Source organism: Emys orbicularis, chromosome 15 (assembly GCF_028017835.1).
Source record: "Emys orbicularis isolate rEmyOrb1 chromosome 15, rEmyOrb1.hap1, whole genome shotgun sequence".
NCBI lineage: Eukaryota > Metazoa > Chordata > Testudines > Emydidae > Emys > Emys orbicularis.
The window spans coordinates 30,949,093-30,966,464 of NC_088697.1; the positions used below are offsets into that span (position 1 = coordinate 30,949,093).

Consider the following 17,372-nt stretch of genomic DNA (forward strand, 5'->3'; position numbering starts at 1 on the left):
GAGAAACAGCTGTTACTGCCAGCCATATATTGTGCCATCTTACAACAGTGGTTCCTGCCCTTCGCATTCTCATTGACAATTGTATCTTAAGTGCAATACTGCTTTTCATTCCTTTGTATCGACACCAAGAGCATGGTTTACATCTGGATATGAATCGTCTTTATCTACCTATTCTCCTCCCTCTCCCATTCAAATGTTGTCTGACAGCAGGATACTACGCCAATAGGTGGGTTCCTATGTACCGCATCTAGGGCTGGAAAGTTGGAAGTTTATTTGACAGTCACAGGTGCGGCCCCATGAATGGACTCCATCACGGCTGCGAAGCGGCTGCAGAGGTCGTAGGGGGAGTTGGGCCGGATCTTCGGGGGCTCTTTTAGAATGATGACCTCTGCAGAGCAGTCCAGGAGCCTGGGGAGCAGTTCGCCCAGCTTCGTTTGCAGGTTGGCTGTGGAGGTGGAGGTGGAGGAAAGAGTCAAATGCACTGCAACAGGCAGTTACAAAAAAAGGCCAATCGCAGCAGGTTTTAGCGTTGCAAGGAAAAACAGCTGCTACGCTTTTTAGATAATTATCTACCACAGCCAAAAACTGCTCACCTCGAGCATACAGATGAGTATTGTTTTATGGAGGAGAGACAATGTCTGGTCTATTTAAGTCCTGTATCTTGTCTCTATCAGTAGACAATACCATATGGTTCAAGGGTGGGGGGAGAGAACACACCAAACTCCTCCCCTCCCTCCCCCCTAACACACACAAACTATCGTACACTATATCACAACCTAGCTGCTTGGCAAACCAGTGATGTGATGTTACTAGGAATATAACTGGCGTATGTTACCAGTGCCACTACCAAACAGGCTTTCCTCAATCCAGGCCACTTTACATGGTCATCCCAAACCTAAGTCTCTAACCTTGCAATCTCAGATTTATGCACTACATCTAGTATAGGCCAAGCATTATTCAGTCCTTCATGAATTACTACCCTCCAAGTGCTGACCCAGTAAACTCCAACAACACACAGCGTGTCAAATTTGTAATCATCCGATAATGCAAAACCAAAAGTAGACACCCCCTTCCCTGAGAGTGATGGGAATGTAGCCCCAACAGAAGAACAAGCAGAAAAGGGCACAGTCCTCTAACTGATGATGTACTGCATAACAAAATTAACCGGAACTGCCAATTACTGTAAAAAAAATTCTGACCTCACTGTCCGGTCAATGGTGGAATGTAAACATTTCTCCTGTGGGAGGGCTGTTCCTGTCACATCAGGTGTTAGCAGAAACTCCTTCCCTATTTCAGCACTTGGCAGGCCAGCTCTCTAGTAGCTCATTAATTTGAGGAGCTCAAGACTTTCCAGGTGAATGTGCTTAAAACCATTACCACAACACCCTTTTCTGCTGCTGACAGATAAAAAATCAACTGACTTAACCTAATGCACAAGCAATTTTACATGCAACATGAACAGAGGCTGGTGACAACAGACTTGGCCCATGCAACACAACGAGAGATGGAAAACTGCTGAGTTCTGCTCCTTTCAAATCTCAAGTTTCACTATTGGGATTCCATTACATGGAGGAGTTTATAACAAGGCCAAATTTGGGGAAGTCGAACTGCTAGCAAATTTCTCCAGCTTTCTACTTTGCAGCAGCATTTTGAGAACAATCCTCCATATTTCTACCTCACTTTCCTGTAGCAAGTTTACCCTCTGCTGGTTAAAATAAGCAGTGTTAAGAGTCTCAAGCCTGTTCTCTTACCCAGGCTGAGAGGAGTCATGGCAGCTTAACTTCGGCACATGAAAGGAAATGCAGAATAAACGCAGTTATCCAACACTGAAATTCAGACCCAGAATGACCAGCATCTCCTCACTACACTCTGGGTCTAATGGGCAATTCATTGCAAAGCCTCTTCAAAGCTTGACACAGCTAGCTTCCCCCATCCCTTCCTCAAACCCTTTGGCTACAGTACATGGATTTGTAGTTATGAAGCTGTACACAGCTAGAAAAAGTTCCTGTCAGTATGTCTCATTTCCAGCATGAAGTCAGAGTGTCTCACATGCCAGCTACATGCTTAGAAGCACAAATGCACTCAGTCAGTTTAGAACCTTTTCTCTCTTATCTTACAGGTGAGCATTCATATACAAGCCAACAAAATCTGCTAATGTTAGTGTGTCCGTGAAATCACTCTGGCTGAAACGTAGGTTAAAGTACTGATCACAAAGAACAGATGAGACCAAGGTGCCTATGTCACATATTTTAAAAAGAACAGGAGGACTTGTGGCACCTTAGAGACTAACACATTTATTTGAGCATAAGCTTTCGTGGGCTACAGCCCACACGGCTGCTACTCTGAAACATATTATAAAATCATTCACTTCTTATATTTCAATGGTCAGGGATCTATTTTCTGTAGTTGTAGGACAAACAACAATCAAATTGTCCTATAACACATTTCACTCTAAATATGAGCACATGTTTTCAGGCCTAAGTCCAGTCACAAATTCCCAGACACGCTACATATACAGGGCAAATCATAAGAATGCTAGGAAGGATTTTAAATAGGCAGTAAAGTCCTTTTCTAGTTTAGATCTATGGAACAACCTGACCACTCAGAACATAGGATTTTAAGGGAAGCAAACAAGTCAGCAATTCCCTACCATCCATGTCTTCTTGTCCCAGATAAGAGCACCAGCGGTTCCTCATGACCTCAATGGCATCCAGGTCGTCCTTGGAGATGTCATTATTGATAATGAGGTGCATACAGGGGATGATCAGCTCATTCAGGATGTTAATGCCCTCCAACACATCTGCCTCCGCACTGCTTACAAACAAAGCCGCTGCCATGTCATTCAGCTTCTGTGGGAGAATCAGGGGTCACAGACATTTGAAAAAGCCCTGACTTCAGAGCATGAACAGGCTACTGGGAAAGCTGCACATGACCCATGACTCTTCCAGCTGATGGGAATGTATGGAATGCACACGGACTAATGGGAGCTGACGTGTGCACCAAGAGAATGTAACCCTTAGAACAGTGGTCCCCAAATTTTTGTGGTCACCCCCCTCCCCACTTGAGCTGCGGCTGGAAGAGGGCCCGGCGCCGGGGCCATGGTCAGGAGCGGAGCCGCAGCTGGGGCCACAGCCAAGATCGAGGCCACTGCTAGGTCCACGGAGCCACAGAAAGAGCTGCAGCTGGGGGGGGGGGGGGGGCTGGAATGGAACTGGGGGCAGAGCAGGGCTGGGTGGCGCTTCCTCCCCGCCCCTTGTGGGGACTGGCCCAGACCCTGCCACACTCCTCTCCCCCCCCCCCCCGAATGTGGGCACACCCCACAGTTTGGGGACCACCGCCTTAGAAGGATTAGATCAGAGAGAACATATTGCTCCAGAATTAGCTCTAAAGTATACAAATAATTTTGGCTTTGAGATGCTAAGATTCAGATCCAGAAACACCAAATGGATTCCCTGAGATCCAAACTCCATCACTTCAGTGAATTTTGCTTCCTAGATTTTCATATTAGTGATGGTACTTGGGAAGGGGTAGATGCCATGATAATAGGTGCCTTAGATATAATTACGCTGGCCTCAGCAGCCATAACGAAGCAGGCACTAAAAATAAGTCTCAGGCTGCTGCTGCTTATTCCTTTCCCAAGGAAAGCCACATTACCTAGTGCCCAGCAAAAGACTCCCACTGGTTACAAAGAAAGAAACAACGCTGGCTCCCCACAGGGAGGGAAGAGTAGATATTGCTCTTGGTGAAAAGCAAATGGCTGGCATCCACCCCCTCTCTAAAAGACTGTTTTAATGACAGGCTCTTGTACCGTGTCTGTAAGGAGGTGCATGATACATTTGTCTCTTTGGGCAACCTGGAGTGAAGAGACAATGTGTAGATGTGAACTGAAATCACTGAGCTAGAAGGGGTGAGTATTTAAGGCTGACCAGTCTACCACTGAGATTGTTCACTTTCAATTTAAGACTCAATAAGATACAAACCAAGAGGCATTTTCTTCTGTATAAAGCAATCAGTGATTCATCCACCCCTCGGTTGGGTCCTTTCATGAGCAGGGTGGTGTTACTTTGGTAGGCATACACCAGGTAGGTCAGTGCTTCCTGGTACCTTGGAGAAGGAGAAGGGTGTTAGTAGTTCATCACACCAAGTGCCACATATTCCAAAAGCTGCAGTCAAGCTGGACACCCAGGCCAGATTCCCCACTTCTTCCCCAACAGAGACAAACACGTCACCTTCTTAACAGTGTTATTTGCTCCCTTCTCTCTTTTCCATTCATCAAACCTCTCAAGAGCAGCCCCCACACTAGGCAGGTTAGCTTTCCGTATGCCTCAGGGACGCTTTGGCTTTCTGGTTTCAAACCCAATATTTAGACTCTGGTCTAGAATTCCTCTGGTTTCAGTGGGAACTTGGAGATGAAAGACACTATTAGAAGTTTGGAGAACAGTATTTTTCTTTAGAGACTCCAGGGTTATATTTAGAGCTGGTTGAAAAAATTCTGATGAAACACGTTTTCATCCGAACTCGCCAGTTCATCTAATTCTAAACGTTTTTTGAGACTGTTCAATTTCAACCAAGCTCCGACGGAGAACTCCCTGACCTGCCTGATTTCCTGCCAACGTACCCGCCTACTGGACTACCTCAGAGTCGGGGACCCCAGGGTTTCTGGGGCACCAGGGCAGCCTGCCGAGCAAGCTCTCTCAGAGCCAGGGCTTGAGAATTCCAAAACTTTTAGTTTACATTCCGAACTGGAACAAACCAAATTCTGAAATACTGAACTCCTCTGTGAAAAGGAATGATCTTTCTCCATACAGCTGTCTATACGGTATACTGCTTGCAGTATGGGGGAAAAAGCCCAGCTTTTCAGTTCAAAGTTCCAGGGAGCTCTGTTTCTACGTAGGAGTCAAATTGTTTTCAAACACAATGAGAGTTTCATTTTCACCCAACTTTCCCGAGAGCCAAGTAAAGGCAGTTAGTAAGCTAAATCCTCTCCAAGGACCAGAATGCAAAGTTCCGCTCGTGGAAAACAAGCTAGGAACTGTGTAAGAAGCCATATCACAAATCCACCTATTAACTCAGCACAATAGTTACACTCTGACTCAAGGTCAGCTCTGAGCCTGTACAGCAAGGAGTACTGGCAGGTCAGGAATCAAGTACCTTGGGAAAAGCACAAGGGCCCCCAAATTGCAATACATAGGGTGCTGCATGTCAGGAGCAAGGGGTACTAGCAGAGAAGCAGGCGCTTTTAGGTATCAGTTACCCCATAGCTTCATCCAAAATGTAAATATAATTAAATTAAACCTACTTTCTATTCTGGTAGAGTTCCAACCCTGTCAGCAGGTAAACAGACACCTTGCGAAATAAACTGTAGTCTTCATGCCATTTCTGTTTAGGGTAACAGGGAATATTACAGGTTAGTCAATAACATGCTTTCATGTACCCGTATGTCTGGGACAAGTCCTCCACCCCCAGCAAAACCTGGTATGCTAGCTCATTCAGCCTCTGGCACGGAGAGCTCTGACATGGGACATGAGCTCACTCGAACTGGGGGCAAGTTCTCAACATCCTCTTTGCTTCCCCATACAGCCCAAGGACACATTCACCAAGACAGAGGAGTCTCTGGCAATGTTTAACTCCAAACTGGGAGCACCGAATGAGTCCTCTAGAAAAAGTTTGAAAACACAAACAGCTGATGATCTGTTGAGGGGTGCGGGGGAAGAGGTTAGCTACACAGCTTCCATTCTGATCATATAGACTGACTGTTCCAGGAGCAAGTTAAAGATCCCACAGCACCTTTCAAAAGGGATAGGGCTAAACTGAAACCCCTGTGTCCTGGTCAGAACGCCTCAGGAAACAGCTCCTAATGCTTCTGACTATATAACGTTACCAATGGGTATGTAATAGTTGCTGTGTTTGTTTGCACAGTCAGTGCACTGCCACTATCTTGCTCACTGCTTTGGGACACCTCCAGCACTAAGGCATTAGAGAAAAGGAAAAGGTTCGAGTCCCTTACCTTATACTCCTCCATATTCACATCATCAGGGCCAATCTCCTTCAGCTTAGCTCGTGCTACTTGCATAATGCTAATTGACCTGTTCAGTGCAACAGAGAGACATCAGAGAATAGCGAAGCTACAGAATCCCAAATCAGAAAGTCATGATAGTGGATCCCCTGGCACAAACCTTTCATCGTAGCTGAGGTTTCTATCTGCAAACTGCTCCAGGAGGGTCCGCTCCACTACCTGCTTGGGAGCATTGTTCCGCAAGAAGTAGATGAGCACGTGTTGCAGCCGGGGGTCATTGTGAGGGGTTGGGGTCTCTTTGGCCAGCAGATACAGTCTGGAGTACTCTTCATGGAATGCCTATCAAAGTCAAGCAAATGCTAAACGCCTATTCTTTATTAGTGCTGCGCACTGAATTTGAAACCTGCAGTGGGAAGGTTGATTACAAGGCTATAACTGTCCTGTAACTTGACAGGATTCGGTGCAGAGATGTCTAACTGCTACTTACGTTAGCTGGCAGTTGCTTAGGGCATCTTCCATTAGTTTTAGGCCAGAAGGGACCATGAGATTGTCTAGTGTGACCTCCTGTATGTGATATGCCATTATATATCCTCTGGATAACCCTATGCTGAGCCCAGTAACTTCAGTTAACTACAAGAGACTACACTGTTGAGTGCTACAGGCAGAGAACAGGAGAGACTGAGGAGAGACCAATGCCCAAGGCCCCTCTGATGGCAGGGAACTGACTAGGTGAGATAGGCTCAGATGATACCAGCAGGCAAACCACGCCCCATAACGCAATAAAAAGCGAAAAATCCCCAAAGGTCCCTGCCAGGCTGGCTGGGGTCTGAAATGAAATTTCCCCCCAAATAAGGTGATCAGTATGACCCTGAGCATGTGAGCAAGACACACTAGCCAGGCTTCTTAGAGAATTTTCTATACCAAGTCAGAGGACAGCTCCACCCAACCAATATACCATCTCCACTTTATAAAGACGGCTGAATCATATCAATCTATGCCTTAAGCAAAAACATCACCTTTAAAAAGAGAACCCAAGGGAGGTAAGCACTGGCTCCACTGACATTCAATGGAGTTGGGTGCCTAACTCCCTTAGGCATTTTTGAAGATCCCAGTCCAAGTGCTCATTTTAAGGAACTCTTTAGAGACATCTCAACCCTTTGTTAAAATGTGAGAGGAACAAGAATGCAGCTGGCAAAATGTTACTCTGAGCAATAATACATGATAGTCAGTAAACCAAAAGCCCCGTCCGATGTTCATTCTCAATTGCAATTACAGGAAGTCACTGGTGTGAGTTAGTACTACCGGAAGTCAATAGGATGGTAGAATGAATGAATTTTCCTAAGCCCTCTTTTAATTTAACTTCAGTTGTTTGTTTCTCTACAATATCTAGCCCAAACTAGCAATGACCCGCTCTCTGTTCAGGAATATTTACAATATTTACCTTTTTCTAGTCCCTCTTCCCATTGCATAAGCTTAGGAGGACATATTTTACAGAAATTCCTACAGTAAGTGTGTACATTTATGGCCCAAATTTAATTACACACCACATATGGCCTGGTTATGATTAAAATTTAATTTGTATTTTCTGGTGATAATTATATTGAGCACTTATACAGTACCTTCCATCCAAGGGCTCCAAAGTGCTTTTCAGACATAATTAAACCTCACAAGCTCCTGTGAGATAGGTATGGGAAGTATCATTTTTGCACTTGGGGAGAGAGAGAAGTGGAGTGATTTGGCCAAGGTCCCGCAGCAAGTCATGATCAGAGTTGAGACAAGAACTCAGGTCTCTTAACTCTCAAACTGTTGCTTTAAACAGACTATGGCAAATGCACTTGCTTGACTTTACTCAAGGGATGCATTGACTAATGTGACTAAAGATAAAAACATGCATAGATGTTCGCAGGATTTGGACTTACACTACCTTCCTAACATGCCCACCCACACCTCCCATTTTTGTTAGATATAAACACTGTGGGGTTGTTCACTTAAATGGACAATATTAGGTCTAATCTGGCCCAAAATGCAGGCTTGGGAAGGGGGCAACAACAGACTTTCCCAAACCTAGGACTACTAGAAATATTTCTATATTATTTGCCTTAGATTCCAACGTTTGTGTGTGTGCATACGTTTTAAACAAAAACATTGTGTGCAACCTAAACACTGCAATTTTGTGCTCAAGCATGAGACGTGGAAGGCAAATCAGAGTTTTGAAAATCTTTCCGTTCTTGCAGTCTAACGGGTTATCTGTAACACAAGAAAGGATGCTTATAAAATGTAATGGGTTTAGCCTGACAATCTTTCTTTAATAGAGTCCTCTTAGTACAAGTAATGGAGTGGATAAACGGAAACGTGGAATAGAAAGAAAAAAAACTTAGCTGAAGAGGAACTGCACAGGAAGAGAGAGAAGTGGCCAACTCACATCTGTAACATGTTGAAATAGCACGCATTTTTCACTGAAGATGTCAGACTTGTGTGTTAAGAGATTTTTTTAAAGGAAAATAAAAGGGTACCTTAACAAGCCCTGCTTCAGACCCATCCCGGTCAAATGTCTGACGGGCTTTAGCAATAGCCAGGATCACACCCTGCATGGCTGGGCTAAGCATCACCTACCACAAGAACAACAAAAAACCCACACACAAAAACAGAGAGGAATAGAAGAAAAGCTGTAGTGATACAAGAAAAAAGTACAAAAAAGGTAAAGTTTTAAAGAAAAGTTGTCCAGATCTGAATGGAGATGCGATAACCCAGAGCTGCCATTTGACTACAAATTTAAGTTTATTATCATTATGTGCAAGTCCACCTCTTGCGTGCACGGCCCATGCTGCTATAGATGTTTGAACCCTTCGCTGTGCCACCCCAACTACTCCTCCTGCACTCTCTTTCCCCCAAAGTCATCAGTAAGTGAAAATACAGAGCACACGAAACATAACTGGGGAGAACCTTGCAAAACTACCATTTAACATGAGAGCAATGCCTGAGGCAGAGCATTCCACTGTCCTACCATTACAACACAAGTGTATATTTAATGCAATCAGGTCACATCCAGCTCAACAGATGGAGCTATTGCATTGATAAAATCCTTGAGACAAAACATAAATGTTGGTTTATGCAAAGGACAATGCTAAACCCACACCAAACCCTAAAAATGCCCATGTAAACTAATTGTCTGAACAAATTAATTCTCTTGCAGACAGATTTGTGTAGCTGATGTGCAACTATACTTAGAAAAAAGACTATGAACATTTTTAAGGTGTCTGATGTGGTATACTGAGCCTCATAATGGGGCTCTTTCAATTGCCAGCATCAGATACAGTACCTGTGATTGGAAAAGTCTCATGGCATTGACTGCATGACATTGTCAGCTGACGATTATGATGATTATGTGAAAAGTAGAATCAAAGCCATTGACTACTGGGTGAAAAAAAAAAAGTACAAAAACCTCCTTGTGAAGCCAGGCGCCCTAGAAACACCTTAGATATGAGTGACAGGAAGGAAAGGAAGGAGAGGAAGAGGACTTAAAAAATAAGATGAGTGTGTGTTTTTACAGAGTCACTTTTCAGACAACTTTTCAAATAGTTTTAAAAAGTAAATTGCTAAACGATTGGATCCAACCTCTTTGTTTACTACAGAGGGAAAAATATACTTGAACTACACAGTTTCATGTCAAAACCACTACTCCCCACAAATCTTCAGAAAGCCCCAAAGCAACCCATAATTGCAAAGATTAATGCCAGAAAAATAACTAGCTCCTGCACTGGGCTCTGTACCTCCTCATTATATCCATCTGCATCAGATCTAACCAGAATCTTCCCCACTCTGGGGATCTCCACTTCAGAGACCTGTGAGCTAGGCTGGGCAGCAGACTCTGTCCCTTTAGCATCTTGTTGCTGTTCTGACTGAACTGTAAGGGCTGTTTCTCTCAGCTGGGTCTTCGTTGGTTCTGCCTCCTTTGGCTGTGGCAGCAGAAAGAGGAGAAAGAGAATAAGAAACAAACAGAAAACCAAAACCAAAGAGGAAAGTAGAAAGGGATTGGGTTAAATGCAGCAGTGCTGCAGAATTATAAGCAAGTGAGAGAGAAAGAAGTTTGTTAACACAGAGATGCAAAAACAGCGGGCTGCTTCAGGGGCCACGTTCCAGAGTTCTCACCTCACACAGAGCAGCCTCTACACCATTCTTCTCATAGGCATCAGCTGTATTTGCAATGGCCTGGGCAGTCTGGTCCTTTGCAATCCTGGCATGTTCGGAGGACAGCGAGCGTATGCTGTGTTCACAGCCTGAGGATTGGTCTGATTGGAAATTCAGAGAGATGTTAACATTCAGTAATGTCACCAGGAAGGTACAAATCCAAATGGAAGACAGGAAAATGGTAAATAGGATGGCTGCATGGTACTGTACCTTAGTATTTACCAGGCACAGTGACCAACGTCCTTCCCATGCAATTCCACCTTCTATAACCTTGTAACTGATTGCAGCCTCCTTTGTTACGGAAGCGCCAGCTCAGTTTTCCTCACACACAACTCAACTCTTGGATAACATTCCAGAAAAGTCAACAATAGCAGTGTGGATGTTGTGGCTCGGACGGCAGCTCAGGCTCTCAAGTTTACCTGACCCCCTGAGCTTGGGTGGCTAGCGCAAATCTCCGCCAGAGCTGCAACATCTGCCCTGCAATTTTTAGTACTCTAGCTCGCACTCCAGTAGCATGAATCTGCCTACCCGGGCTGGAAGATTTGCTCCCAGCTGCAGTGTAGACGTACCCTAAAAGACCCGATCGAGCAAAGCACTTCATCACACAAGTCAAATTGAAGTCAATGGCACTACTCATGTTTAAAGTTAAACACGTGCTTAAGTGCTCTAGCAGATTAGGGCCTAAGGTTTTTGTACACAGCTCAACAGACCCTGAGCTCAAGGGCCAGCATGTCACACATTCTGCTGGTCAGAAAAATAATTTTGTGGCCTCAGAGGACAGAATTTTGGACTACACATGGCAGAAAACCTTATTTGAGGAGAGATTTCTGTATCATTTGGTAAACGGTGATGCACAACCCTAGTTTTACATCACATTTGATTCTGAAGTTTGAAATTTAATCCCAAAGGAGACAAATTAATTAACTATCTCCCTGCACTTTCAAGAGGTTCTTCCTCACCTCCTTTCCTAAAACATGAAACGCTGCTGTGTACCATTAAACAGCATGACTGCACTTCAATGGCAATATTACACACAACCACATTTGTGAAGCTCAATGAGACTCACACTAAAAAGGACTGCTGTAATGAGTGGTCTCCCACTCAAGAGGTGAACACGTCAACGTTCTACAATAAACACACAAAATATTAATATAATTAAATCAAATTGAGATTAGATCATTGCCATGCGCTGAATGTAAAACAACAGGATATGATCAAACTTGATGGCATGTCTATAGCTATGCATGATAGAACATTAGCTTTTTCCTGCTGATATGATGGGAATTCAGCAACTGAGCTTAGTTGGTAGCTTTCCCCAAGCGTTCAAAGTTGTTATGAAAAGCTCCGATAATGGTGACATTTATTACAGGGAAGTTATTGTAGAGACATGGAATGTGATCTGCAAACACGCTGATCTTGTGTTACCTTGTCCTGATTCAGAAGTGAAATCCTGAGATTCAGAAGTAGCTGAAGGCTCTATCTGAGGGATCTTGCAGGACTGCTCCTGTTCCCATTCCTCCACCTCCTGTTCAAGCCTCCAGTTGTCCTCTTGTATGTAATTCTGGAGTTCAGGTGGCAGAAGTTCTACTTCTTTCTGAAACTGTCCCGTTTCTGCATCATCAGCATCATCTGGAGAAAAGCAAGATTTTTTGTTAGCAATGAAACACGCAGCAGCAAGATAATACTGCTGCAAACGAGGAATATCTAGAAACGTTAAGGAAGATTGATCAAATGGATTGGAAAAATAAAGAAGGAAACGAATATTTTTTCCTGGAATTTGAATTCAGGTTGCTCTATAAACAAGTACAAGAAGATGGTAGATGGTCAGCTCTTTGGGGAAGGGGCCGTCTTTTTGTTCTGTGTTTATACAGAACCTAGCACAATGGGGTCCTAGTCCATGACTAGTGCTCCTATGCACTATGGTAATCCAAACAATAACTAACCATAGAAAGGTACATTTCTGCATGGCGCACCTGGGCTCAGTAAACCCTCTTGAAGTAACGACCAGGGCTGAGAGAGGGCATAGATTTCTCTTTACCAAAGGCTACCATAATGCTACAGATGTGGCTTAAAATGACAATAACCAGAAAACTTGGAGTTCAGCTTAAAACTCCACACTTCAACCACTACATGAAACTGAGGGGTACGAAACTGCAAGGATTCCAGATAGTGAGTGATTTTATACAGGTACTGAAATATCTAGGCATAATGGGACACTGGTTAATAATGGTATTTCAGCTGTATAGTACCACTTAAGAAAAAATATAATTAGGAGTGTATCTAATACCAAATGATAATGCCCTATCCCAGATTCTTTCCTTTATAAAAATACTTAAAAGTACAAGGGTCTTTAAAAGCACTAAATGTATATGAAGTCTCATTAAAAGCATAGGATGGGTTCAGTTTAGAAACTGAAATGTCAGAGCACTAGGAAGACAAACAAGAACTTGTTTCAGCTTCCACATTCCCATTAGCTAGATTCTGCAATGACTATTGCTGCATTGTTTGCTTCTATTATATCAAAATGAGCCATGTACGAAATTATTAGGCTCTTCTAGATGGCCAACAGCTGTACGATGCAAGTAGCTGCTTACACACTCATGCATTGTAAACACACAATTACAAGGATCAGTTAACATTAGTGATAATTCATCTCAGGCACAGAAGGGATGATACGCTGCATAAGCAACATGCACTGGGTGTGCTGTGTATATTATGCTACCACTATCTATCAGAAGCCAAAACAAAAAGCAGGGTGTGTAAATGGCCAGGCCAAAGTAGGAAACATTCTGTTTGATCTTATAAAGGATTTGCCGACTGCACACAGACACAATGAGAATGCCAGAATACAGGCCAACTGAAATACAAAAACAAATGCAGGACTGGACATTTATATGGACAAGAAGAATAGTTACAGTTAATGCTGAGAAAAACCCTGAAGCATGAGGTTAAGACAATCTCCAACAATTAGGGATTAAGACATCCTCAATTTAATGGGGGACAGATTAGCCCACATATGCCTGCTGCAAGGTTTCTTTCACCTTCCTCTGAAGCACCTGGTCTGGCGACTGTCAGAAAGACAAGGATACTAGGATAGATGGACAAGGGGGCTGACCCAGTATGGCAATTCCTATGAGCCTGCATTAACCAAGCTATATGAAACAATACTTTAGTATCATCCCGAAAGATCTGAACAAGAGCTCACCTGGGCTGGTGAATCAAGCACAAGACAGGGAGCATCTCATTTTTATCTCACGTCACATATTCGTTTTGCTTCCAACTCCCTCTTTGGCCATGGCCAAATTAAAACCCCTCTGTCACAGCTTCCCCATCCACAGAGCAGGGATAACACTTACTAGTGTCACAGCTGTGTTGAGCAGGTTAATGATCATTCAATGCTATGAAGGCAACACACACCACACAAGTGACTAAGTACTACCTGCAGCTTTGGTTCTAGTACCTGCAACAAAGTGGGACAGCTTATCATTGATGTACATCAGACAATAGGCACTGGCATTCCTCAGGCCTCCATATGAATCTCTCTCCAGTTCTTCCCAAGATGATTCTGTCACAGAGATGTCATTGTATTTGAGCCAGCTCTTCCGGGGCTGGTCGTATATGTAGGCCCAGTAGTGACCGGCATTTGCTTGGCCCTCGTGAACCAGGACAGCATGCAAGCGATAAGGAACCTGAAAATTCACATGGACATGATTTCTGGGCTTATCTTGAATGGATGAAGTAATCGAAAATCTATGAAGACATTCACAGCTGTCATATGCTTAAAAATTGTCCATTCGTACATTCGACTGCCTGATGTAAACAGATTCCCTTCCCCTTGATGAGCTCAGCTTAAAAACACTTCTATCCACTACCAGTGTGACCATGAAATCCTAAACCTGACCACCCCACTGGTATCCAAACCTGTCAAACTAATTTCATGTTTCATGTATGGCAGTCACCATATCTCATCTAAATTATTTAATGAGTTTCTTACTACTGAGGCTCTTTCTAAAATGTTTGCCAGAGACCCATGATATGCCAGACACAAGTTCTTCTGGTTCCTATTGCTGGGGTGAAAGATAATTGGAACTTGGAGCCAAGCCCCCTTGCATTCAAATCTGTAACAAAAATTCTCAAGCAATCAGCCTGGCTGCCTGTAACAGAGCCTTGTGCCTGGCACACAGAAAGTATTTTCAGGACTAAGATTGGAGAAGCATCCCACAAGTGTTTGTTGTATACATTTTAAAAAATGCACTTACTACAGTGGCTTTGATTCTCTGAATACACCTCTGTAATTCCAAACTATACAATTACCTGCACTGCTATGTGGCGACAGAACCTATTGCAAAGTACACAACCCAAAGACCCCCTTCTCACACCAGAGAGTAGAGAATAGTTCAGGTTGATAACCAAAACCGATCCCAAAAGAAAGCCCTCTCTGCAGAGTCTACTCAGGACAGGAGTTCCCCAGGTCCTTCCTGCCCAAAGTATCTGAGTGACATGGATCAGAGGATACTTCATCACTCTCAGATCTTGGGAATCTGACAAGTCTGAGGACACCAATCAATCCTCCTTGAACATTCAGGTTCCAATAAATGATCTAAGCATCTTATATCTAAAGCCCTATTATCTCTGGTCTTGTAGGCTGTAAGGTAGTCATCTGCACTAGGGAATAACTGGAACCAGATTCAGAGGACAGGTGTGTAATTTTCAGATGCCTGTTCAACCTATGCTTCCTGTTCTTTGATACAGAAACATATGAATCCAAGAGGAGCCTGGGACTCTCAGTAACTGGCTGCTCTACTCGCAGGTAAAGATTCAGAGACCTCATGCCGTGGTGGATGCAAGAAGTTCTTCTGCAGATAGGCTCAGACTCAGAACCACATGACTGGCTCTTTCTCCAATGGATCAGAGACTTCTCAGGCAAAGACGTAGAAGGCCCTCTTGGTCTGACAAAGTCCCCTCCGGCTTATGTGGGCCCAAGATCCAGGCTCATTCCTAGGCCAGTTCTTGCTGGAAAGCCTTTATTATTTGTTTGCAGTATTTACAGGCATTGCAGTTCCTGGCTGGTGGGCAGATGGAGCAATTGCCTATCTAAGATGTCATACATTGCAAGGCATCCACAGTGAAGGTGACTTGATAGAAATATTAGGTCAAGGACAGAAGTAATGAAATCTAAACACTTTCCCCAGGCACAGAAAATGTAATTGTCAGAAAAAGTCCAAACACAAAACAAGAAAAAGCTAATGACAATCCCCTTTTTAAAACTCTAATCCTAATACAGGGAGAGGACTAGGTTCTGCATCCACTGAGGCTGAAAAGCACAGAAATGAGACAGTTGGCAGTGGAGGAGTTTCTGGACTCTTGGTTCTAGAAAACTGGAAGAGAGCTCATTCCCACACTACCTCTTGCCCCATCCCCAGCAGCTTTGAAACAAGTCCAGTCACCGAGTGGCAGGGCAAGAGATCTCGCATCAGGGATCTACTGAGGCAACGTCATGTAGGTAGGTAGAACTACAAAGTGCGATTCAGCAGAGAGAAGACTTCTGAGCCCTAAGCCAGGCCATCTTGCACCGAGAAATCAGCTATCTATAACCAAGAACACACAAAGGGGCTGACCTGTTACATACTAAAGGGAAAGGGCAGCAAAATAAAGGCTAGAGTTTACCTCAGATTTCATCAAGAAAGCTGGGGGGGGAAACACTATTTCTTGAAAATCCTTAAATTTTTTAAAACAAAATTTTCCTGGGGGAATTTTTGAAATATGCTAAAGCAGAAAAAGTAAACTGACCACCAACAACTTGGATTTCACATTATACAATGGGCATTGTTCCACTGGTAAACACAGTAGAGCATGACTACCCTGCTACCCTGCAGTGACATAGGGAGTTCATCCTTCAGGGTCTTTGACCAATCCAGATATTTATGACTCTACAAAATTCATCTTAGCATGTGCAGGTGCCCAAGTGCTACTGGGAGAAACTGACAGTGACAAGTGTTTATCTAAGATTATATTAAATGTATTATGTTCAGTTTGTTTTTAGGATCATGGATCCTATTATTCACCTACTAAGAACACCATTTTAAATAAGTTATTTCCCTCCTCAGAAAGGCATGTGTTTCGTTTCAAAGCGAACTTGGCAAAACATTTAGACACCCACCCCTTCGTACGTACATGCGTGCAACTTCCCCTAATATTAATGTGACCTATAGGCACACACCCGCAGCACTATATCATTTTAATGAGCCCCTATATGAAAACCTAACAAAGCCACACTTCCTACCTGACGGAGGACAGGGTCACCATACATTTGACCAATGGATTGATTGATTCTGGTAATACAGTCCTTCAGATCTATTGAGAAGAACAACACAGATCATCAGCTTTGTTTAGATAGTGCCCCCTTCACTCCAAACACATGGGAGCACAGAGGTAATCAGAGCACAGGCCCATGCCTGCCCTCGGATACAATCATGCAGTTACGACCACAGAAGTTAATAGAAAGTTGTGCATGCTTATCTTATGATAGACCAGGGCCCTGTGTGTATACTGGACATCACATTACATATAAGGATTATTGCTACACTCACTGCTGAAAAGCAGCCACCTCTGGGGTGGAGCATGGTTCAGGAGTTATCCAGTTGAAGCTGCCAGAGGGAATTTAGGTTAGCAAAAGGCTGAAATGCACGATAAATACTTGGGGCCAACCTTGGATGTCCTGCTCAATCTCGCTCCTCCATCGCTGCAGGCACGTCCTAACTAGGCTCATCTCCTCCTCAGTGACCACACGAGGAGCTGGGCATTCAGGCATTTCTGCGGGTAAACGGGAGGGCTGGGGCAGCTTGCTCATTAATTCTTGCTGGGACGGAGGGTTTATCAGAGTGGATGCTGCACCTTCAGTGTTCTCAGTACTTTCTGTTTCTAATACACTATGAAGCAAAAGCCACATATTGATGGACACATTATTCAGGCTGCTGTTTCCAGAGAGTATACTCAAGTTCACATTGCTTTAAAAAAATATTCAAGATCTGAACAAGCAAGTTTCCATCCCAGATGATGCCAGGCTTACACTTATTCACTAGTCAGGGAACAGTTTGGTAGTGCAGTCACTTCCGAGAAGACCAGATCCCAAGACAAGAGGTGATGTAAAAGCTCAAGTTCTTACAGG

The 17,372-nt window shown here is 43.7% G+C and overlaps 1 protein-coding gene across 8 annotated transcripts in view; it reads right to left on the reverse strand.

Moving 5' to 3' along the window:
* Positions 1-269: 269 nt before the first annotated feature.
* The window catches only part of USP28 (ubiquitin specific peptidase 28), a 41,929-nt gene continuing 24,826 nt past the window's right edge, over positions 270-17,372 (reverse strand). For 3 of the 8 annotated variants that reach the window (XM_065417292.1, XM_065417293.1, XM_065417290.1), the window contains 11 exons: positions 16,913-17,133; positions 16,488-16,558; positions 13,665-13,893; positions 11,630-11,833; positions 10,166-10,305; positions 6,177-6,355; positions 6,008-6,086; positions 5,300-5,379; positions 3,981-4,104; positions 2,651-2,849; positions 270-445 (listed from right to left, as the gene is read on the reverse strand). In XM_065417292.1, coding sequence (XP_065273364.1) covers positions 270-445; positions 2,651-2,849; positions 3,981-4,104; positions 5,300-5,379; positions 6,008-6,086; positions 6,177-6,355; positions 10,166-10,305; positions 11,630-11,833; positions 13,665-13,893; positions 16,488-16,558; positions 16,913-17,133 — 1,702 coding nt within the window. Of the gene's footprint in view, positions 446-2,650; positions 2,850-3,980; positions 4,105-5,299; positions 5,380-6,007; positions 6,087-6,176; positions 6,356-8,529; positions 8,626-9,786; positions 9,973-10,165; positions 10,306-11,629; positions 11,834-13,664; positions 13,894-16,487; positions 16,559-16,912; positions 17,134-17,372 lie in introns of all 8 variants that reach the window. The other 5 variants (XM_065417287.1, XM_065417286.1, XM_065417289.1 and 2 more) reach the window with 4 other exon arrangements.